The sequence below is a fragment of the Orycteropus afer genome, unplaced genomic scaffold (assembly GCF_000298275.1).
Source record: "Orycteropus afer afer isolate SDZICR_OR568_19922 unplaced genomic scaffold, OryAfe1.0 scaffold00067, whole genome shotgun sequence".
Taxonomy (NCBI): domain Eukaryota; kingdom Metazoa; phylum Chordata; class Mammalia; order Tubulidentata; family Orycteropodidae; genus Orycteropus; species Orycteropus afer.
In genome coordinates this window covers 3,224,151-3,247,952 of record NW_006921654.1, presented here as the reverse complement: position 1 = coordinate 3,247,952, position 23,802 = coordinate 3,224,151, and the positions used below count along the sequence as shown (strand labels likewise).

Here is a 23,802-nt window from a genome sequence, read left to right as displayed (position 1 = left end):
ATTTGTTGTTTGTACTGCCCATGTAACTCTCTCTGTCTTTCTCATCCTCAATGCTGCCATATTGGTCACTCACATTTGGTACATTGCCCTTCTCTTCATACCTGGGAGTTCTTACAGAACATATAAATACACTTGTAGAAATATTGTCTGCCAGCCCTATATATGGTCTTGGGCACACTTCCCCCCTGCATAAACATATCTACTAGTTCATCCTGTCCACCTACCTATCCTCCCATATATTAATGTTTGCCTTCACTAACAGTGCAGTATTGTATGTGCAAAAAGTTCACCTTTGTTATCTGTACCTCCCATGCACCTCTCTGTGTCTTCCTCTTCCTCAGTCCCTGCATTTGCTATTGACACCAACAACTTGAATATAATGGAACATGAGGCTAACTCAGTTTATATACTCTTCGTTTTGTTTTGTTGTTGAAATCTGTCTAGTGAGTTTTTGAGGAGCTTTGGCATAAGAGTACCTGCTAGTTTTAAGTTAGAATTTTCTTATAATTTAAAAAAAAAAAATGCTGCCTCCCAAAATAAGAAAGCACGTAAGCTATCCTTACAGACTTCTTGGAGACAATGAGATAGTATTGCTTAGTGGAGCATTGATTGGAGTGGTGGTTTAAAGTGTGTGTGTAGATACCAAAAGTCATCCAATTATACATTTAAGATCTGTGCATTTCACTGAATACAAAATTTACCCCAATACAAACAAACAAACAAGGTTTTAGTGATTGGAGTACAATAAACTATGTAAACGGATGAATGTACATGGTAGTTGTGTTAGGCTGGGTTCTCTAGAGAAGCAAAACCAGAAAAGCTTATATATAGACAGGCAGAAATTTATCTTAGGAAAATGGCTCACACGGTTATAGAGGCTGGCAAGTTCCAAGATCCTGGATCAAACATCAAGCTGGAGGCTTTTCCCGACTTAACAGCTGCAGGGGCAGATGAGCTCAGGATTGGCAGGCATTATAGTGGCTGTTGACTTCGGCAGATGACGAATCCAAGATCACCAGGCGTAATGGTGGATTGTTCACTCACAGAACAGTTTTAGGCAGCACAACAGGATCCAGGTCCACATAAGTTTCCTGAATTTTCCCAGAATGTCCATATGTATATTGGAAGCAGGCCACACCTCTAAGAAAACTCCCTTTCAGTTGATTAGCTGCTGAAGCATATACATCAGATCTCAGCATGAGAATAACCACATCATAACTGCTTAACCCACTCAAAATCGTGGTCCAGCCAAGTTGACACACAATCTCAACTATCACAGTAGTCGTTAGTGCTCTGAACAAAATTAGAGCAGACTGAAGGGGTAGAGCACAATGGAGATGAGGGGATCTGGGGTTGGGAGGCAGTTTTAGATAGGAGGACAGGAAAAGACTCTGAAGAGATAGGCTTAAGCAGAGGCCCAAGTGAAGCAACATGTAGAGGGCTGGGGAGAATGCTGAGGAACCTCATGTGCAGAGAAGGCAGAAGTGTGATCAAGCTTGGCATTTGTTCGAGGATCAGAAAGAAAGCCATTGTGAGTGGAGTGAAATGCACAAAGGTAAAAATCGTGGAAGGGACTTGAGTTTGAAGGGGCAGACCAAGTCCAGATCATAACGGGCCTTGTAGGCCACTGAAGCATTTTGAGCAGGACAGTGAAGTGACCGCACTCAGACTTCTAAAAGCTCATTCTGGCTGTTTTGAGAAGAGAGATGATGTTGGCGGTCAGGAGTGGGAGCAGAGAGACTATCAGAGAGATTTCCAATGAGAAGTCTCCTCTCTACACGTCAGCAGAATTGAAACATATAATTTCTAAAATTTTTGTTAATTGAAGCTCTTGCTAACAATAAAAGTATTTAATTTTACTGTCCAGTGTTTGTCAGAGTGGCTGTCTCTTTCATTATCATTCATTAGGATATAAAGACTGGAAATTTAGTTTGGCACTAATATCTGTAGTCTTATTATATCTTCACATATAACTGTTTTCTTTGGACCTTGTTGACTCTCTCATGTAATAGGTCAGTCTTTAATGATAACATGGGCAGGAGAGGACTTTCATTCCCTCACGAATCTCCACATGGTACTGATTCTAAGTAAAAGCCTGAATAAATCAGAAGTTTGTATTTTTAAGATTATAATTTGAGAATTCAGGTAACTTGTTTGAACAAATAGCTTTGAAAACAAAGATGGGCAATTTCTCAGTGAAAGTAACTGTTTTGTGTTCCTTTGTTAGATTCCACGCAATATTGAAGATATATTTAATGATGATCGCTGCATAAATATCACCAAACAGGTAACCAAAGAAAACAAAACCAAAAGGTGAAAATAATGCTTCCTAAACCTTTGGGTCAAATTAAAGTACCACGTAATTTTTTTTTTTTTAATTCTTTTAGACACCATCATTTTGGATTTTAGCTCGTGCCTTAAAAGAATTTGTGGCTAAGGAGGGTCAAGGAAATTTACCTGTCCGAGGCACAATTCCTGATATGATTGCAGATTCAGGCAAATACATAAAGCTGCAAAATGTGTAAGTTACTGTTTTCAAACCGTGTAAGAGACATATTAGTCTGTTCATATTAGAGATAAGCATTTTATCAGTGGGGAAAGTTATGTCTGTCAGAAGTCACATGAGAGTGTACTATAATGTTGGTTTGAAAATAAGCCAAAGGACTTAGGGGCCAAACTTCTTTCATATTTCATGATAGAGCCTAACATTTGAATACTTACTCTGGGTTAAGGACTGTTCTATATATTAACTAATTTAGTATCCACAACAGCCTTATAAGAGCGAGACTGTTGTCCTACTATTTTAGAGATGGGGAAACTAAGGCATAGAAGTTATTTAGGGTCAGGCAGTGGTAAATGGCAGAACAGGATTTGAACCCCAGCAAATCCACCTCTAGAGCCCATGCTCTTAACCACTTGCTGTACTGTGTTTTCTCTGTAACTTAAAACTTTGAAGACTTTAGTTTTTGTGTTTTTTTTTTTTTTTTTAATTTGGGTGAAAGTTTACAGAGCAAATTTGTTTTCCATTGATGAACAGTTCATACACATTTTGTTGTGTGATGTTGATTGCAGTCCCCGCAATGTAGCACAGCTCTCTTCCCACTTCCTCCCTGTGTCCTTCTGTCCTATGCATTCCTGCCCTCTGAACTCTGTAAATGCACAAATGCTGCCCTCCAATGGCCCATGGCTGATTGTTCTGAGGATGTGCCTCCTGGTCTAACTGTTCACCTCACAGGCCTGACTGTTGTTTGGCTGGATGTTGAGCCAGTTCCAGACCCAAAGGTGACTGGGGCCATAGTCACAGAGGTCTCACCAGTCTCTATCAGACCAGTAAGCCTGGCCTTTTTTATGATGTTGAGTTTTGGTCCACATTTTTCCTACTCTATCTAAGATCTCCAATTTTGATCCCTTTCCAAGTGGTTGGCAGTGTGAAGTCTTTAGGTGAATTTTTTTGTCATGAATGTGTCATAACTTAAAGAATCCTTGACTGTAGACACCTATCCAGGCATCACTAGCTTGCACCCAAATAGACTGTCATAGGGCTGGGTCTCCATGGATATGACCCATATGTAGTTTGGGTATGGTGGTGATGAATCCAGGGTCACTGGCTTGGTCTCCCTGACGGCCGCCTAATGTCACACAGAGAGGATCTCTGTTCTCCAGACAGAGTGTACTCTCCATCTCAGTCATTGTCTACCAAATTTTGGTTTGTTGTCTTAGTCTAAGAGCTCCCTTAACACTTGGGAAAGGTCACTTGAGGATAGAAAGATGCATGGCCTCATTAAAGATTGTCAGCTTAAACACTGATCATCTGTAGAGGGTGAGAGAATGTAACAGACTTAAAAATTGTAAATGAATGTGTAGATGGACAATTGTGACTGTGACTTGACTTAAAGGACATAAACCGTGCTCTTCTTGAGCACATCTTCCAGGTCTTCTGCCGTATGGGTTGCCATTTTTTTTTTTTTTTTTTTTTGTGTTTTGGGTGAAAATTTACAGAGCAAATTCACTTTCCATACAGCATTTCACATACACTTTGTCTCATGGCATTGACCACAATTTACCACAATGCAACATCTCCCTTCATACTTTCTCCCGATAGTTACCTCTTCCCTGTGTCCATCCCTCCATGTACTCCTGCCCCCTGAGCTGTCTCTCTGTGCATAAGTAGCCCTTCTTTCTCCCATGATTGTTCTCTCCAAGGAGTCTATCTACCTCAGGTAAATGTTCAATTTGTATGCCTCTATTGTTTGGCTGGAAGCCACAGGCATAGGTTCATTTCTAGACCTGAAGGGCACCTAGAGGCCATAGTATCAGTGGTTCCACCAGTGGGATGCCAGTTTTTAAGTTGGGTGTTGTTAATTATAGTGGGTGCCTAGGGTATTAGTGTGGGCTCCAAGAGTCTATCACCAGCCCTGGAAAGACCCCCAGCCACTAACCAGGGCTGGTGATAGACTACCTGGCATCTTCACATTTCATATGTTCCCAGACCTGTATTTTTTCATGTAAGTGAAAGAAATCTTTAGTTTGCTTCATGTTGATAATTGAAATTCTGTTCATTTTAAAGTTTGTTAATAATAGCTTTTTGGTTGTTCATTTGCAGTTACCGAGAAAAAGCAAAGAAAGATGCTGCTGCTGTGGGTAATCATGTTGCCAAATTGCTGCAGTCTGTGGGCCAGGTGAGCTGCTGGGCCCACTGGGCCTTTGTGGGGCAGCTCCCTACATCCCTGCTGTACGGACCAGGTGGGGCTTGGAGAGAAGCATGGCACTGGCTCTGTGCTTCTTCAGAGGGAGCTCTCCCTCGCCACCCTAATGAGAAAAGTGAGAAAAGCCCGTTATTAGGAAACAAGATCTTTTTAAGGTGTTCTTCCAGCTCCTGGAGAAAGCCCCCGATCTCACAGTGAGATGGCTTTGTGCCACACCCACTGTTAATCTCTTTTATACTGGAGCAAAAATCTGTGTGTATCTCTTTACAGGCACCAGAGTCCATTTCAGAGAAAGAATTAAAATTACTCTGTAAGTCCCCTTGAATTAATTTTCTTACTTTGCTTGGTAAAAATGTGCCACAGGGAATGTTGCCAATAATTTTGTGTGGTTGAAATTTTAAATTTTCCATGATCTCAGTGGTGTAGATGTATTTAATTACTGGGTTAGCTTTTTTTTCTTTCCTTAATATAATAAATAGGATATTTTACAGCTAAGACAGAGATAGAACATATCTATTTATAGTAATACTAAAAGAACACTAGGGTCAGTTTGTTGAAAATTGAATTGTCATTAATACAGAACTGTTGTTGTTGTTATGTGCTGTCAAGTTGGACCTGACTCATAGCGACCCCTCCTTAGGTTTCCAAGGTGGTATCACTACGGAAGTAGATTGCCCCATCTTCCTTTCGAGGAGTGGCTGATGAGTTTGAACCACCAGCCTTCTGGTTAGCAGTCAAGTGCCTTAGGCACTATGCTACCAGAGTTCCTAATACAGAACTACTTTCAGCTTATTAATTATAGATATTTAGGAAAGTTTTATCTGAAGATTTTGGGTGTAACCTTGAGTCACATGTACATTCATTGTATTGGTTTAAATACTCATTTTAATCTGTGTCAAATGACTTTGATGAGATTAAGAATTTTGTATCTAGTTTCAAGGTTGCTAGGATCCTGGGATCTTCTCTTTTTTTTAATTGTATAAATATGTATGAAACAAAACATTTGCCATTTCAGCGTTCTTCACGTGTACAGTTCAGTGACTTTGGTTCATCAGGCTGTGTAGCTATCACTTTATTAGTTTCCATAGTTTTCCATCACCCTTAAAAGAAGTTCTACTCGGGTCTTCTTGATAAGTCCTCAGTAGGCCAAAAGCATCTTCTTTCATTTAACAGGTAGTTTTAGAACAATACAAAATTTACTTTACATGACTTGTGAAGATTTTTCTCTGTAGCTACTGCTCCTAGTTTCTGCACAAGTCTGAATTTACCTAGTACCTATCCTTAAAGTGGATTGATCTGACTTTTCCACTTCATGGCCCTTCCACAATGCTTGGTTAGCTTTGATGTTCACAACTACTCTTGCATCTTTTTTCTGCATTAGTGTTTGGTCTATTAGATTACATGATCCCAGATTCAAAGCTGGATATTGGGTATATGAGAATTTATTTCTCTGTTTTCTCTACTTTGCGGTTATGTTCGAAAATTTCCATAACAAGGTTTAGAAAAAGCCAAACCCTTACATATACCCACAGCACAATATATAATATTGTCTCATTTAGGAGTGCTGATCCATAATAACAATAATGAAAAGTACCTTTTTTTGAGTTACATCAGGCATTGTGCAGGCACAGTTACCACATTTGATCGAAGAACAACTCAAAAAGGCATATGGTATTATCCCCATTTTACAAATGAGAAAACTGGGGCTCAGAGAAGTGCCATCACCTGTTTAATCAATTCTGAACTGGTTGTAGTATTAAGGTCTGAATTTAAGATGACTTGTGTAGGCGCTCTCGTGGCACAGTGGTTTTCAGCTGCTAACCAAAAGGTCAGCAGCTCTGTAGGAGAAAATGAGGCAGTCTGCTGCTGTAAAGATTTACAACCTTGGAAACCCCGTGGAGCAGTTCTGCTCTGTTGTCTAGGGTTGCTATGAGCCAGAATTGACTCAGTAGCAGTAGGTTTTGGTTTTTGGGTTCTTGTGCTTTCTCTGTTAACCATTAGAGCCAAACGTAAGATATCTCATTACATTCCCATGTTGGCAAAAAGTCTGTACAGAATTTCCTATTCTTAACGTGCCCTTGATTCAGGATATTCACGTGTTACAGCTGTTTACTCCATAATGTTTTCCTTGTGTTTAAGGCAGTAATTCTGCATTCCTGCGAGTGGTAAGATGTCGCTCCTTAGCCGAAGAATATGGTTTGAATACAGTTAATAAGGATGAAATTAGTAAGTATAGTGACCTTCTGATGCTAGCTTATTCATTTTAATTAATTTTAAAGACACCAGTATTTTACATAAAATAGTGCTGTGTATGGTGATTATAAAGGATAATGTAAATATTTATGTAAAATTTTATTCTGTAAACCTGTCCAAGTAGTTATTATTTCAAAATATAAAGCTTAATATAAACATACAATCTTATTTAGGCCACAGAGTCAATTATATGATACGCAGGAGAATTAACGTTAGCCTGCCACTAGTAGAAACTGTGAGAGTATAGCTAATAGCCAGCAAGACCTCTGTGTTTCACTTTCATGCATCTCCCCTTTATTTTACTGTTATTTACCATTTTCTGTTTTATCAGTACATTTTTAAATATCGCGGTAAAATTGTCTTGTATTCTGAAACTTGAGTATATGTAAGTTCACTTTTCATTGCTTGTATGTTGTAAATTGCCCAAAATACTTGATGTTTTTCCCTCCCTTTTCAGTTTCCAGCATGGATAATCCAGACAATGAAATAGTATTATACTTAATGTTAAGAGCTGTTGATAGATTTCATAAACAACATGGTAGATATCCAGGTAAGACTATCAATTATATTACCAAATATAATAAAATCTTGCATAGCCACTTGAATTGAATCTTAAAATATTCTTATGTAATGGTTGTACTAGAATTATACATTATAAACAGATTATACCTGATTCAACCCCGAGAAGAACTACCATCTATTTATTTTTTTTTGTTTCCTTCGAAAAACATTTATTCTGCCATTTGTTTCATTTCTGTCCTTTTCTCAAAAAAATTATTATTTTTGTTGTTGAGAATATACACAGCAAAGATACACCAGTTCAACAGCTCCTACATGTACAATTAATTCGTTGACATTGATTGCATTCTTTTGAGTTGTGCAACCATCCTCACCCTCCTTTTTTAGCCATTTCTTCAAATATTTGTAAATAATACTTGATTACAGAGGATGCTGGTTAAATGTTTATAGAAGAAAACTTTTCTTTTCCTTTCAGTATCCATAGTTTATTTCTAAGACTCATGCTGAGTTTAATTTAGTGGAATAAGAAAGCCATTGACTTCTGAACTTAGAACTCTGAAGGTGTGGGGATTTCATTGCTCGGTGTCTTTTTTGTTACTGCAAATGTGGAAATTGGTATAATCTTAGGAATTTATAGTTGCCCATAACATTTTTATTCTTGATGTTGATGTTAACATCATTACATAGCAACACATTATTATCTGCATATCATAAAACTTGTTGCCCCAGCTCATGTAGTATTTGCCCCAGAGCTAGTGAACTGTAATTAGCTTCTTAATGACCTTCTCCTTACCAGAAGAAAAGGAGTAAATGCCAGGTGTGTACTACTTTATTTATGTTATTTGACTAGAATGTTTATTTTGGTTATCTAACATTCCACCCCAAAACTTAACTGTTTAAAACAAAGTTTATTATTTTCATGGTTTTGTGGATCGACTGGACTCAGCTAGGCAGTGCTCACCCTGTGTGCATGCGTGTGGGAGACTGGCAGGGGAGTCTTGTGTGGTTGCATGGTACTTGGGGCTGCAGTCACTCTAAAGGTTTGATTAAGATGGGCATCCAAAAAGGCGTTTTCATTCCTATCTGGATAGCTGGCATGTCTGGGGCCTGGTCAGGCATCTCTTTCCATGGCTAACTTGGGTCTCCATTTAGTATCACAGTCTCAGGACAGACATCTTACATGATGGCTGGCTTCCTCCACAATAAAGGTTCCCAAAGACTCAGGTGGCAGGTACAAGGTTTCTTTTGACCTAGGTTTGGAAGACACAGCATCACTTATGCAGTGTTTTATTTTGGTTTCACAGGGCCAGCTCAGATTACACATGGGAATGCACCACATGAGGGCATGAGTACTGGGGCAGAGGGTTCATTAGGGAGCCGTCTTGAGAGACTATCATATAGACCACAGGCTTTGGAGTTAGACCTGGGTTCAGATCTAAGCTCTGTCACTATCTCTGTGACCTTGAGTAAGTCACTGTTTCCCTCCAAGTCTCAGTTCCCTTGTTTATAGAATGATGACGATAATATCTACTCTGCTGGATTTTAAGGATTAAATATGTGATATGTGGAAACCACTTAACACACTGCCTAGCAACTTGTAAGTAAGTACTCCATAAAGGGTAGATACTACTATCATGAAGAAGAGTAGTGATGATAATATTTAAACAAGAGGAGTTTAAAAATGTTAATATTTAAAAATTTGAATACCATGGTAATTATATATTTTTTTCCATTCAGTACTCAAAATAATAATTTTGGAGACATTATAGTTTAATAATTAAAACCATTTCTTCTGGAGCAAACTGCTTAGGTAAATATTCCAGTTTTGCTGCTTAATAGCTAAGTAACTTAATCTGTGTTTCAGTTTTTCTCATTGTAAAATGAGGATGATAGTAGTACCTACTTCATAGGGTGGTTTGGTGGCTTGTGTGTGTCTGTGATGCTGGAAGCTATGCCTCTGGTGTTTCAAATACCAGCAGGGTCACCCACGGTGGACAGGTTTCAGCAGAGCTTCCAGACTAAGACACTGGGAAGAAGGAGATGGTGGTCTAATTCTGAAACAAATTGGCCACTGAAACCTTATGAATAGCAGTAGAACACTGTCCGATACAGTGCCTGAAGATGAGCCTCTCAGGCTGGAAGGCAGTCAGTATACGAGGGAAGAGCCTTTTCAAAGTAGAGTCAGCCTTAATGATGTGGATGGAGTAAAGCTTTTAGGAGTTTCATTTGCTGATGGGGCACAACTCAAAAAGAAACAGCTGTAAATATCCATTAATAATTGAGACATGGAATGTATGAAGTATGAATCTAAGAAAATTGGAAATCATAAAAAATGAAATGGAACGCATAAAGATCAATATCCTAGGTATTAGTAAACTGAAGTGGGCTGCTATCAGTCATTTTGAATCAGACAATCGTGTGGCCTACTCTGCTGGAAATAACAAATTGAAGAGGAATGGCATTGCATTCATAGCCAAAAAGAACATTTCAAGATCTATGCTGAAGTACAGTGCTGTCAGTGATAGGATAATATCCGTACACAAACAAGGAAGACCAGTTATTGCTACTATTATTCAAATTACATACAAACCACTAAAGCTGAAGATGAAGAAAATGAAGAGTTTTATCAGCTTCTGCAGTCTAAAATTGATCAAGCATGCAATTGACATGCATTAATAATTACTGGTAATTGGAATGTCAAAGTTGAAAACAAAGAAGTAATGTCAATTAGTTGGAAAATATGGCCTTGGTGACAGAAATAATCCCAGAGATCACATGATAGAATTTTTTAAGACCAAGGGCTTACTCACTGTGAGTACCTTTTTTCAGTAACATGAACAGTGACTATATATGTGGACCTCACCAGATGGAATACACATGAATCAAATCGATTACATCTGTGGAAAGAAGTGATGGCAATGCTCAGTATCATCAATGTCAGAACAAGGCCAGGAGCTGACTGTGGAACAGACCAGCAATTGGTAATAAGCAATTTAAGTTGAAGCCAAAGGAAATTAAAACAAGTCCATGAGAGCCAAAATCTGGCCTTGATTATATCCCACCATAATTTAGAGACCATGACAAGAATAGATTTGACATATTAAATAGCAGTGACCACAGACTAGACAAGTTGTGGGAGGACATAATACATAAAGAAAGCAAAAGGTCATTAAAAGAGAAGGAAGAAAGAAAAGATCAAAACAATGTCAGAAGAGAAACTTGCTGTTGAATGGAGAATTGCTAAAGTGATGGAAGAAATGATGAAGTAAAAGAGCTGGACAGAAGATTTCAAAGGGCAGCTCTAGGAAGACAGAGTGTAATGTATAATGAAATGTGAAAAGACCAGGAGCTAAAAAATGGAAAGGGAAGAACAAGCTTGGCATTTCTCAAGCTTAAAGAACTAAAGAAAAAATTCAAGCCTCGAGTTGCAATATTGAAGGATTCTGTGGGCAAAACAATAATGCAGGAAGCATCAAAGGAAGATAGAAGGAATACAGAGAGTCACAGTACCAAAAAGAATTGGTCAGCATTCAACCATTTCGGGAGGTAGTATATGATCAAGAACTGATGGTATTGAAGGAGGAAGTCCAAGTTGTGCTGAAGGCACTGGTGAAAAACAAGTCTTTAGGAATTGACAGAATACCCATTGAAATGTTTCAACAGACATATGCAACACTGGAAACGCTCACTCGTCTATGCCAAGAAATTTGGAATGCAAGTACTTGGCCAGCTGCTGGAAGAGATCCATATTTGTGCCCATCCCAAAGAAAAGTGATCTAACGTAATGTGGAAATGATCAAACAATATTAATATCACAGGTGAGTAAAATGTTGCTGAAAATAATTAAAAAATGGTTGCAGCAGTACATTGACAGGGCACTGTCAGGAATTCAAGCTGAATTCAGAAGAAGATGTGGAACAAGGGATATCATTGCTGATGTCCAGTGGATCTTGGCTGAAAGCAAAGAATATACCAGAAAGGTGTTCACCTGTGTTTTATTGACTGTGTATGAGCATTTGACTGTGTTGATCATAACAAATTATGGATAACATTGTAAAGAATGGTGTGTAGTTAAGGTTTTGTGTAAACTTAGCTAGGCCTGGTTTTGAGTGGCTGGGAAGTTGGATATTGTATTCTCCATGATAAGACAGGTAATCAGCTCCATGGTGGAATCTATGTGAGCAACCAGCCTTAGGGATGTGGTCTGCTTCCAGTATATAAGAAGAAGCATTGAGAATGGTCTCACAGCTTTTTGGCATACTTGGAACCTGCACATAGCCGAGTCTTCATTCAGCAGCCTGACGTGATTCCTGTCAATCTTGGGACTATCTCTGGATTTCAACTAGTGGCCTGCCATATTGTTTGGTAATCTTGGGACTGTGCTATTTTATATGTTGATCTTGGGTTGGTCAGCCTCAGCAGCCAGCAGCTACCTAAGTTAAGAGAAGCCGCCAGCTTCAGTGGGCTGGGAGCAAGAGGCAGAGCTGAAGCCCAAGGTTGAGGGACTTTCATCCAGCCCCTAGAGTTGGTACTTTGAACTTACACTTTTATCCTCCTAAACTGTGAAAGAACAAATCCCTGTTTGTTAAAGCCACCCAATTTTGGTATTTTTGTTGGAGCAGGACTAGAGGATCAAAACAAATGGGAATTCCAAAAGTTAATTGTGCTCATGAGGAACCTGTACATAGACGAACAGAACAAGGGTATACTGCATGGTTTAAAATCAGGAAAGGTGTGCATCAGGCTTGTATCCTTTCACCATACTTATTTAACCTATACACTGAGCAAATAATTCAAGAAGCTAGACTATATGAAGAATGTGGCATCAAGATTGGGAGAAGACTAACAATCTGTGATACACAGATGATACAACCTTGTTTGCTGAAAATGAGGAAGACTTGAAGCACTTAGTGGTGAAGATCAAAGACTACATCCTTCAGTATGGATTACACCTCAGCATAGAACAAAAATCCTCAACAGTTGGACCAATAAGTGACATCATGATACATGGAGGAAAGATTGAAGATGTCAGTGATTTCATTTTACTTGGATCCGCAGTCATCACCCAGGGAAGCAGCAGTTAGAAAATCAAATGATGTATTGCATTGGGCACATCTGCTGCGAAAACTTGTTTAAAGTGCTGAAGAGCAAAAATGTCACTTTTGAGTAAAGTGTGCCTGACCCAAGCCATATTTTCAGTTGCCTCATATGCATGGGAAAGCTGAACATTGAGTAAGGAAAATCGAAGAATTTATACTTTTGAATTATGATTTTGGTGAAGCATATTGAATATACCATGGACTGCCAGAAGAATAAACAAATCTGTCTTGGCTGAAGTACAACCAGAATGCTCCTTAGAAGCAAGGATGTTGAGACTTCACCTCTTGTACGTTGGTGATGTTGTCAGGAGGGACCAGTCCCTGGAGAAAGATATCATGCTTGATAAAGTAGGGAATCACCAGAAAAAGGAAGACCCTCAATGAGATGGATTGATACAGTGGCTGCAACAGTGGGATCCAGCATAGCAATGATTGTGAGGATGACTCAGGACTGGGCAGTAGTTTATTCTGTTGTACATAAGGTCACCATGAGTAGGAACTGACCGGATGGCACCTAACACCACCACCGTTTATATGGATGCTGTTCCAAGCACTCTCTCTCTGTCTCTCTCTCTCTCTCTCTGTCTATATAGAGAGAGTTCTTGGAACAGTATCCAGCACCTATTAATGCTCAATACTTACTATTATAGCTTTAAGTCCTCAGTATCATTTAGTCTCCTATAGATGGATAATAAAGACCATAATTTTTATAAAAGATGAATAGGACAGTGCTTTCTCATTCATTCAGTTCTCCCATCACATAATTAATGAGCACCAACTATGTACCAGGTTATGTTCTAGACACTTGATGTGGAGCCATGGACAACAACAAAAAACTATCAAACTAGAATTTTTAGTGTTTCAGTTATTCCCTTTGATTGTTAATGGGTTTCCAATATCTATAAATATTGGTCTCATATTTTCCATTATGTTTTCTCTTATTTTGTTTTCATATCTTACTATTTTGACTGTTGTTGTTGTTATGTGCCACGGATTCGGACCCGACTCATAGCAACTCCTCCTTGGATTTCCGAGGCAGTATCAGTACAGAAGTAGATTGCCCAACCTTCCTTCCGAGGAGTGGCTGGTGGGTTTGTACCACCAGCTTCTGGTTAGCAGTCAAGCGCCTTAGGCAGTATGCTACCATAGCTCCCACTATCTTGACTAGAACACCTGAAACCAGATTAAAGAAGATGATTTTGAATTATATATGTATTTTAATGGAAATTTGTATGTATGTCTGTTTTTTTTTTTTTTTTTTTTAGGGGTATCTAACTATCAGGTTGAAGAAGATATAGGAAAGTTGAAGTCTTGTCTTACTGGCTTCCTTCAGGAATATGGATTATCTATAATGGTGAAAGATGACTATGTCCATGAATTGTGAGTACTTTTTAGGTCTTACAAGAGAGAATTCTCTTCCTATTGTAAGGCTGATCTAAGTCCATGTCTCAATCCTTTCCTGTAGTTGCAGATATGGAGCTGCTGAGCCACATACCATTGCTGCATTCTTGGGGGGTGAGTTCCATAGATGACAAGACTTTTACCTGTTTTTATGTAGCACAGTTACTACTTTAATGTCATTGTTTTCTTAGCTATTTTAGTTAGGGATGTCAGCAAAATACGTTGTAAAGCTTGGATTATTTTAGTAGCCTCCAGACTAGTTTCCATCTTTCCCACTCCAGTCCAGCTTAAAATCATGGAGTCATTAATCTTTCTAAAGCGTAACTCTGATTGTATCCTTCATTTAACTAACCTCTGCCCTGCCAGTACTCACACATATACACACAGATACAAGGACCTGGGCTTGATATTAAAGAATCTCTGTATTCTGGTTCCACTCAGTTTCTCTGGCCTCAGTTTATCAAGTTACTTACTCCCCACCCCCACCCCCTGACATACCCTTTGATTTCCTGCTTTTATATCTTTGCTCCTCTGGGCCCAGTTGCCTTAAATCTCCCTGGTTTCCTACATGTCCAAACCCTATCTGTTCTTCAAGACCCAACTAAAAAAGTTATCTCATTTATAAACTCTCTTTATCTCCCTCCTTCACTTTACTTTCCTCAAAAACAGAACAAACTCTTCTGACTATGATTTCATGTAGTCTTGAGTTACATGCTGATGATATTTTCCTTCGAGATTATTAGTATTTTGAAGGCAGATCAAAGTTTAATATTCAAAGTGTTCAAAATGTAAATGAGTTATATGAAGTTAAGAAAACTATATTCTAAACAAACTCAAAACCTGATTCAGGATAATTTATTTTAAACTAAAACCAAGTCTCATATGTCAAAACAGGAGAATAGACTTCCAAGGTCACAGAAAAGACACATTATTATTTATTGAGATTCAGTTCAGACACTAAGAATAGACACAACTAGAGAGGATAGCTGGATAACTGGATAACTTGCCTGTCCAAAACAAAACTCATTGCATTCGAATCAGTTCTCACTCATAGTGACCTACAGGACACAGTAGAATTGCTCCATAGGATTTCCAAGGCTGTAATCTTTATGGAAACAGCTCTGGTGGTGCAGTGGTTAAAGTACTTAGCTTCTGATTGAAAAGTTGGCAATTCAGGCATACCATTCACTCTGCCGGAGAAAGATGTAGCATAGCAGTCTGCTTCCGTAAAAATATAAAGCCTTGGGGAAAGAGACCTTGGCTAAGTATAGCACTACTAAAGAAGTACGAAGTAGGAGGTCTCACACTCCCCAATCTCTAAACCTACCTTGCAGCCATTGTAGTTAAAGCAGCCTGATACTGGTACAATGACAAACACATAGAATTGAGAACACAGAAGTAAATCCATCCATCTGTGGACAGCTAATCTTTGACAAAGGGCCAAAACTCATTTAATCGGGAAGAGATAGTCTCTTTACTAAATAGTACTGGCAAAATTGGATATCCATTTGCAAAAAAAAAGAAACAGGACTCAGATCTCACATCGTGTACAAAAATGAATGAAACTTTGATCAAAAACCTGAATGTAAGACCTAAATCATAAAGACCAACCAAGAAGAAATAAGGACAAAGTTAGGGGCCCTAATTTAGGGCATAAATAACACTATCAAATATAACTAAAAATGTACAAACACTAGAGCACAGAATAAATGACTAGGAGCTCCTAACTATTAGACAATTATGCACATCCAAAGATTATACTAAAAGTATAAAAAGAACCCACAGACTAGGAAAAAAAAATTGGCAATAATATATTAGACAAGGGGCTTATTGCCAAAATTTATGGAAAACTTCAATAACTTAACAGTGAAAAGACAATCCAGTTTAAAAATGGGCAGAGGACATGAACAGACATTTCACCAAAGAAGACATTCAGGCAGCTAATAAACACATGAAGAAGTGTTCATAATCAGTAGCCAGAGAGAGATGCAAATCAAAACAACAATGAAATACCGTTTCATTTCAGCATTAATAGCAAAGTTCAGAAAAACAAAACAACAAAGCTGGTGAGGATGTAGAGAGAATGGAGTGCTCATACACTACTGATGGGACTGTGAAATGGTGCAACCACTGTGGAAAACAGCATGGCGCTTCCTTAAAAAGCTGGAAGTAGAAATACCATATGATCCAGCAATCTCACTACAAAGCACATAACCTAGAGAAATAAGAGCTGCAACGTGAACAGATACGTGCATACCCATGTTCATTGCAGCACTGTTCACAAGAGCAAAAAAAATGGAAACAACCTAAATGCCCATCAACAGAAGAAAAGATCAACAAACTGTGGTGGTGGTGGTGGTGGTGGTGGTATTATGTGCCGTCGTCAGACCCAACTTACAACGACCCCTCCTTGGGTTTCTGAGGCAGTATCACTATGGAAGTAGATTGCCCAACCTTCCTTCTGAGGAGTGGTTGGTGGGTTTGAACCACCAGCCTTCTGGTTAGCAGTCAAGTACCTTAGGCACTATGCTACCAGAGCTCCCACAAACTGTGGTACATACACACAGTGGAATACTATGCAATGTTAAAGAGCAATGATGAAGCTGAAACACCTTGTAACATGAATGAACTCAGAGGACATTTTGCTGAGTAAAATAAGTCAGTCACAAAAGGACAAATATTATATGAAACCACTATTATAAATTGTCAAGAAAAGGATTTCACAAAAAAAGAAACATTCCTTGATGGCTACCAGGGGTGGAAGGGGAAGGGAGAGTAAACCACTAACTAGAAGGTGGACACACACATATACACACAAAGATTTACAGCTTCGGAAACCCTATGGGGCAGTTCTACTCTGTGTTATAGGGTCGTTATGAGTCAGAATCAACTTGATGTGAGTAGGTTTGGGAATCTTTATGGGAGTGTCACATTATTCTCTTGTAGAGGGGGTTAGTGGGTTCAAAACCCTGACCTTTCAGTTAGCAGCAAAGCATTTAGCCACTATGCCACCAGGGCTCCTTTAAACTTGTCTGTAGCAAAGAAATGAAACATTTTGCTTTTGTATGTTCTGTAATCATTATGCACAGCTATACCCTCACTTCCTGCAGGTCTTTGCTTAAATGTTATCTTTTCTATGAGGTCATCCCTGACTCCCCTATTTAAAATTGAATCCCTCCTCTTGTACTTTAGTCCTCCCCCTTCTTCTCTCTGGCACTTAAAGCCATTTGACATATTATACATTTCACTTATTTGTAAATTATCTGTCTCTCACTACTAAAAAGTGAGATACATGAGGGCAGAGATTTTGTTCTCTTCTGTAGAGAAACAGAACTAGTACCTAGAACTGTATCTGGTACATAGTAGAGGCTCAAATGTTTATTGAATCAGTGTTAGTGAAAGGTATAACTTTAGGTTATACAAAATGAACCTTGTTTAATGATAATTTTTTTCTTTTTGTTTTGAGTAGTTACAGTGGCCTGTCCGTATTTAATACTGATCCTTTCATAATTGCAAATATTTGTAAGAATACCTTTGTTGTTGTTTGATGCTGTCAAGTCGATTTCAACTGATAGTGACTCCATGTGACAGAGTGGAACTGCCACATAGGGTTGTCTAGGCTGTGCTCTTTACAGGAGCAGATTGCCAGGTCTTTCTCTCACGGTGCTGCTGGTAGGTTTGAACCACCAACCCTTTGGTTAGCAGCTAAGCACTTACTTACCTATTATACCACCAGAGCTACTTAAAATACTATTACTCCTCTTTTATTATAAAAGTAAAATAGGCACAAGGCAAAATTGAAATACTCCAGAAGGATGTCCTTTGGGAAAAAAGTACAATCATCAGATCATACTACTGTTTTGCACTTTGCTTTGTTTGTTTAATATCTCTTGCTGATCTTTCTAAATCATCATTACAAGCACTTTTTTTTTTAACTGTGTGGTACAATAGGAGCTCTGGTGGCATACTGCCTAAGGTATTTGACTGCTAACCAAAAGGCTGGCAGTTCACACCCACCAGCCACTCCTCAGAAGCAAGGTTGGGCAATCTACTTCCATAGTGATACCGCCTCAGAAACCCAAGGAAGGGTCGCTGAGTCGGAGCCGACTCAACGGCAGTGAGTTTGGTTTGGTTTTTTGGTGTGGTATAATATTCCATTGTCTGAATATATAGAACAAAATTTATTTCCTTTTAAAACGTAGTTATAAAAAATTGTAGTTTTTCATTTTTTTAAGATTATGTAAAATGTCTGTAACAAAATATTTGCCATTTTAACTATTTGTAGGTGTACAATTCAGTGGCATTCATTACATTCACCATGTTGTGTAACCAGCCTTACTATCCATTTCCATATTTTTTCGTCACCCTTAATAGAAACTCCATACCCTGTGACTCATTTCCCATAGTCCTTCATTTTGATATGGCTCAGTAAACCATATCCGTTGTGGATTACTTTTAAACACCTTTGCTTTGGGAAAGGAAAAATTTTCTTTATAAGATTGAATCTTTATATAATACTTGAAATTTACCCTTTTCAAAGATTTGTTTTTCTCCTTTTTCCTTGCAGGAGCTGCTGCTCAAGAGGTTATTAAAATAATCACCAAACAATTTGTCATTTTTAATAACACTTACATTTATAATGGTATGTCACAGACTTCAGCAACTTTCCAGTTGTAGACGAAGCGCCATATGAGGAGTGTTAATGATTTAAACTAATTGCCTTGAGGCTATGCTCTAGTCTGTACAATTCTGAAAAAGGAGAGCTGTTAAGCCATTTTCATAATAAACATCTTTCTCATTTATAACAATGTAGTCTTGCCTCTTTGAAGGAGTGGAGGGAGGTAGGGAAGAAAAGCAGTCATTTTCCCAGAGAATGAAAACTATTCCTTTTAAAAATATATATTTTATTTGGATGAGAGTTTACAGAGCACATTAGTTTCCCATTCAACAATTTATACGCATTTTGTTTTGTGACATTAGTTGCAATCCCCCCAGTGTAACAACTCTCCACTTCCTCCTTGGGCTCCCCATTTCCATTGTCCTTGTTCTCTGCCCTTTCCTGCCTTCTGAACTTTGTTTTTGGGCAAATGCTGCCCTTTTGGTGTCATGTGATTGACTGTTGTGAGGAGCACGTTCTTGTAGGTGTTTTTGTTCACTTTATAGGCCTGTCGTTTGGCTGATTGATTGAATGGTCATCCCTGAGGGGTGGGTTCAGTTCCGGGTTTGAAGGGTATCTAAGGGCCATAGTCTTAGGGTTCCACCAGTCTCCATTGGTCTGTTTCATGATTTTGAATTTTGTTCTACATTTTACTTTGTTCAGGACCTTCTATTGTGATGCTGATCAGAGCAGTCAGTAGTGGTAATCAGGCACCATCTGCTGCTTCTGGTCTCAGGCTAGTGGAAGCTATGGTTCATGTGGTAGTCCTTTGGACTAACTGTTTCCCTGAGTCTTTGATTTTTTTCAATCTACTTTGCTCCAGATGGAGAGAGAATAATAGTTTGATCTTAGATGGTTGCTTAAAAAAAGGCCAAATTCAATGCTGTTGAGTCAGATCCAACTCATAGTGACCCCTCTTTGGGTTTCCAAAGCAGTATCACTACAGAAGTAGGTTGCCCAGTCTTCCTTCTGAGGACTGGCTGGTGGGTTTGAAACGCCAGTCTTCTAATTAGATGTCACATGCCTTAGGCATGATGCCACCAGGGCTCCCTAGATAGCTGCTAGCAAACTTTTAAGACCCTAGTCAGTACTCAAGAAGTACAGGCATACCTCGTTTTATTGTGCTTAACTTTATTGCACTTTGCAGATAATGTGCTTTTTACAAATGGAAGTTGTGAGGCAACCCTGCATTGAGCAAGTCTTTCAGCACCGTTATTCCAACAGGGTGTGCTCAGTTTGTGTCTCTGTGTCACATTTTGATAATTCTCACAATATTTCCAACTTTTTCAAGATGCTATTGCCTACATTATAGTGTAAACATAACTTTTATATGTACTGGGAAACCAAAAATATTTATGACTCACTTTATTGCAATATTCCCTTTATTGCAGTGTTCCAGAACCAAACCTGCAGTACTTCTGAGGTCTGCCTGTAGGATGCAGAACATTGTCTTTGTGAACTATTTTATGCCAATTGACCAGGATGCCCCCTGCGACTATGGTCCTAAGCCCCCAAGCCCAGAGACTCAGTCCCTCAAGGGGTTCAGTTATGGATGAGAAGTTTTCATACTTTGCCCCCCCCCCCATGCTTTGCTATATACATGAATATATTTGCAGCACATACAAATATGTATTTAGAAATATCATCTGGTAAACCTATATATATATATATATATATATATATATATATATATATATACTGTGGGTGTACGGTGTACTCCCATACATCATCCTACATATGTCTATGTTGAATATCAAAACTAATTGACTTGCTTTTTCACAGTAGCTTATAGAATCTCTTGGGTTTCTTTAGAAATAGTTTGACTTTTTTTTTTCTTACAATATTAAGTAATGAGTTTAAGCCATGTACAGATTTTAGCCATGGGCATTATAGAACTATCTCAATACCCACTGTCATTGATTTAATTCCAACTCATAGTGACTCTGTAAGACAAAGTTGAACTGTCCCGTAGGGTTTCCAAGGCTGTAAGTTTTTAGGAAAGCAAAAACTGCTACATCTTTCTGCCACGGAACGTCTACTAAGTTTGAACCAGGGATCTTTTGGTTTATCAGAATACAAGGCAGTCCCTCTGTATGTGGCATTATTTTGACTTAGATTTTGCCACATGCTTCTTGAAATTTTATGGGGTCTTTCCATCCATATTAAACTTTAAATTTCATTTTAAAGAGCAGTCAGTCACATTGGACTGATAGCATTCATCAGTATATCTGAAATGGAATGATGAACAGTGAAAATCCAGAGGGGAGGGGATAGCTTGATTTATTTATGGCAAAGGAACATGTCACTAGGCTTTCAGCAAGTTAATGCTTCTAATATGGCTGCATCAGTCTGAAGCCTGTTTTTCCCCAAGTAAGGACCTGTATTAGACATACCAAGAGCATACTTCACAGGGATTTGGTTTTCTTGGACCTTGAAGAGTTAAAAACCCTTGGCTGTTCTTTGAGCTGGAACCACTAACACCACACACACACACACACACACACTCTCTCTCTCTCTCAGTATCTCACTTTCATCTCCAATGAGGAGGCAAGGGACAGGACCACTAAGCATAGCTGGGTGTTGGCTCCATTTGAGATGTTTGGTCTAGAAGGGAAGTGGATCAGGGCGGTGAGGTGGGGGCCTGGATAAGTGAGTGCCCTTCAATGAGATGCCCATCGGAAAGGAACCGTGTGGAGCAAGCACATAATCCAATAAAGAGGGAAGGGAAGGTTTGGAGAGGAGCACCATGAGCACCGTTTACCCAGATACTGTTCTCCCAACCCCTGGGGGTTCAGGAATGGAAGCCCTAAAAACCCGGGGCGGTGGGATTAGAGGATTTTTTTCACCTTCTTTCACTTAACTCCAAAGCCACACACTTTCTATCTATACTCTTCGGAACTGGGGAGGTGACCGACCGTCAGATTCCGCGTAGGGGCACAGCGGGCTGCGGTAAATTCGGCCCAGCGGAAGTAGCCCGAAGCAGCCCGGAAGCAGCCCGGCTGGCTTTGCGGGAAACAGGGTCAGGCGTCGAGGTAGGTAGGCGGCAAGGGTGAATGGGAAGGAGCCCATCGCGTTCCGGTTGAAGGTAAAGGCAACTAGATCTCAGGTGCCTGCAGTTTTGGTTCTTGCCTCAGCCCCGCCACTAGACCAGGCTTTAGCTTGTCAGTAGCTTCCTGTGGAGGGGGGTCTGCCGTTGGCCAATTGGCCCAGCTCTGTCCTCACAGAGGCTAGGATGCAGGGCCGCCTAGCGGTTCCCCCCGTTACGCCCCTGAGGTGATCTTTTGAGCTTGAGGGAAGAACGAGCTTTCTGAGGAGGCAGCAAACCCCGACCGACAGACCGCAGTGCTCCAGACAGCTGATGGGAAAAGAATGGTCACCAGCCATTTAGTCAGACGTTTAGAACCTGGCAGTTCTCGACCCCGACTGAATTTTAGAAGGCACACTTGAGTGTTTTAAAAGCTCCCAGGTGATTCTGATGTGTGGCACGGTTGAGAGTCACTGGTGAGATCACGTCTCAAACTGTAGGGGGCCCCGTGTTCCGAAATACCTGAGGGGGCGAGGCATGTTAAGTGGGCGGATTGCTGGGCCACACCTGCTGCTGGTGAGTCGTCAGGTGGAGCTGGATTAGTGAGTGTATTTAACCATCGCCTGGTCCCAGGAGTTTGAGAATTTTGGACTAGAAGACCCTGAGGGCGTATCTATATGTTTCCAAAGGAGTTCTGCCAGCAATTTAGTTGATTCTGGCCGTGGTGGGTATTAAGGAGCAGAAACTGAGGAAACAAATAGTCTTCCCAACTTGGAAAGATTATTGGTTTATCTTTGTAAACTAAGGAGCTCTGGTGGCAAAGTGGGTAAGGCACTTGACTGCTAACTGGAGGGTCAACGTTTCAAACCCACCAATCTCTCCAGGGAAGGAAGACAGGGCCATCTACTTTGGTAAAGATTTACAGCCTCAGAAACCCAATGCAGGTCGTTATGAGTCCGAAACGACTGGATAGCAGTGCGTTTGATTTGGTTTTGGGGTAAACTAAATGAAGTGAGGAGGATTTAAGGTAAAAGCCTGCTCTAGTGTTTTGAGTTTGGGAGAATTAATATTGTGAAGTGAACTTATTCCTGGTACATGTGGGTACAGCTTGTTTTTTTGGACCTGATTGACTATTATTTCCATTTAAACCATTACAACAGAAAATTATATTACATGTACTTGTGTATTTACCCTCTCTCCAGATGGGATCGCTGTGAGTTGAAAATTACTCATAGCCCCCAACAACAATAACCCTTCTCTAACTTATGAGGAAAATTTCTGCTACGTATAATTCTAGTTGGACATCTACAGTCAGTGATTTAGTGGGGAGTTTTTCAGCTCTGCCAAGGTTTACACGGAAAAATGTCGTATCTGATATCTGGGGGGTGATATTTAGATTTCATATGGGAGCTCTGGTAGCGTAGTGTCTAAGGTACTTGACTGCTAACCAGAAGGCTGGCTGTTCAAACCCACCAGCCACTCCCCGGAAGGAAGGTTGGGCAATCTACTTCTGTAGTGATACTGCCTCGAAAACGCAAGGAGGGGTTGGTATGAGTTGGGTCAGATTTGATGGCAAATAATAACAACATTTAGATTTCAAAAAGACCTTTAGTAGTAACATTTTCTAGCCCAGGTAAAAGTAATGGTCAGCTAGTTTTCTTGTTGAAATCTGAATTTGAATTTACAGTGCAGTTCTGTGGAGTAGAGTGAATCAAACCTGTAAGTGGGATAGGTTCTTCCTATTACTGAAGCATCCTTTTTCTTTTTTTCTGTGAGAATACAGGTAGAGAATTTTGAAGCCTTGTTCATGACAGGTTGCATCTATTCACCACATTTCTGAAAGCACTTCATAACTGCTTTATTTTTTAGATGCTTTTGTTCTTGGGGATAGACTTAAAATTATTTTCATAATTTGAAATATAATTTTACAGTTGTCAATACTTTGAAAATTAGAACTTGCCCTTTGCTGTGGATGTTTTTAAGCACTTAACTAGTGAATAGGCATCTTGTATTAATACTACTAATGTGGCAAACTTTATCTTATTTTGCTGTGTAGAGTAGCCATTTATTAGAAAGCAGTATAAGAAAACAGAAATAAAGAACACAAAAGGGAATATATGGTGATATGTGCTTGTGGGTTTT

At 39.4% G+C, this 23,802-nt stretch overlaps 1 protein-coding gene across 1 annotated transcript in view; it reads left to right on the top strand.

The window, feature by feature from the left end:
- NAE1 (NEDD8 activating enzyme E1 subunit 1) overlaps positions 1–18,655 on the top strand; it is a 33,852-nt gene extending 15,197 nt beyond the window's left edge. The window contains exons 12-20 of the mRNA XM_007940226.2: positions 2,228–2,287; positions 2,388–2,521; positions 4,604–4,679; positions 4,977–5,016; positions 6,846–6,932; positions 7,417–7,509; positions 13,843–13,957; positions 14,043–14,092; positions 18,546–18,655. Of these exons, the coding sequence (XP_007938417.1) occupies positions 2,228–2,287; positions 2,388–2,521; positions 4,604–4,679; positions 4,977–5,016; positions 6,846–6,932; positions 7,417–7,509; positions 13,843–13,957; positions 14,043–14,092; positions 18,546–18,655 (765 nt within the window). The remainder of the gene's footprint in view (positions 1–2,227; positions 2,288–2,387; positions 2,522–4,603; positions 4,680–4,976; positions 5,017–6,845; positions 6,933–7,416; positions 7,510–13,842; positions 13,958–14,042; positions 14,093–18,545) is intronic.
- Positions 18,656–23,802: the final 5,147 nt, after the last annotated feature.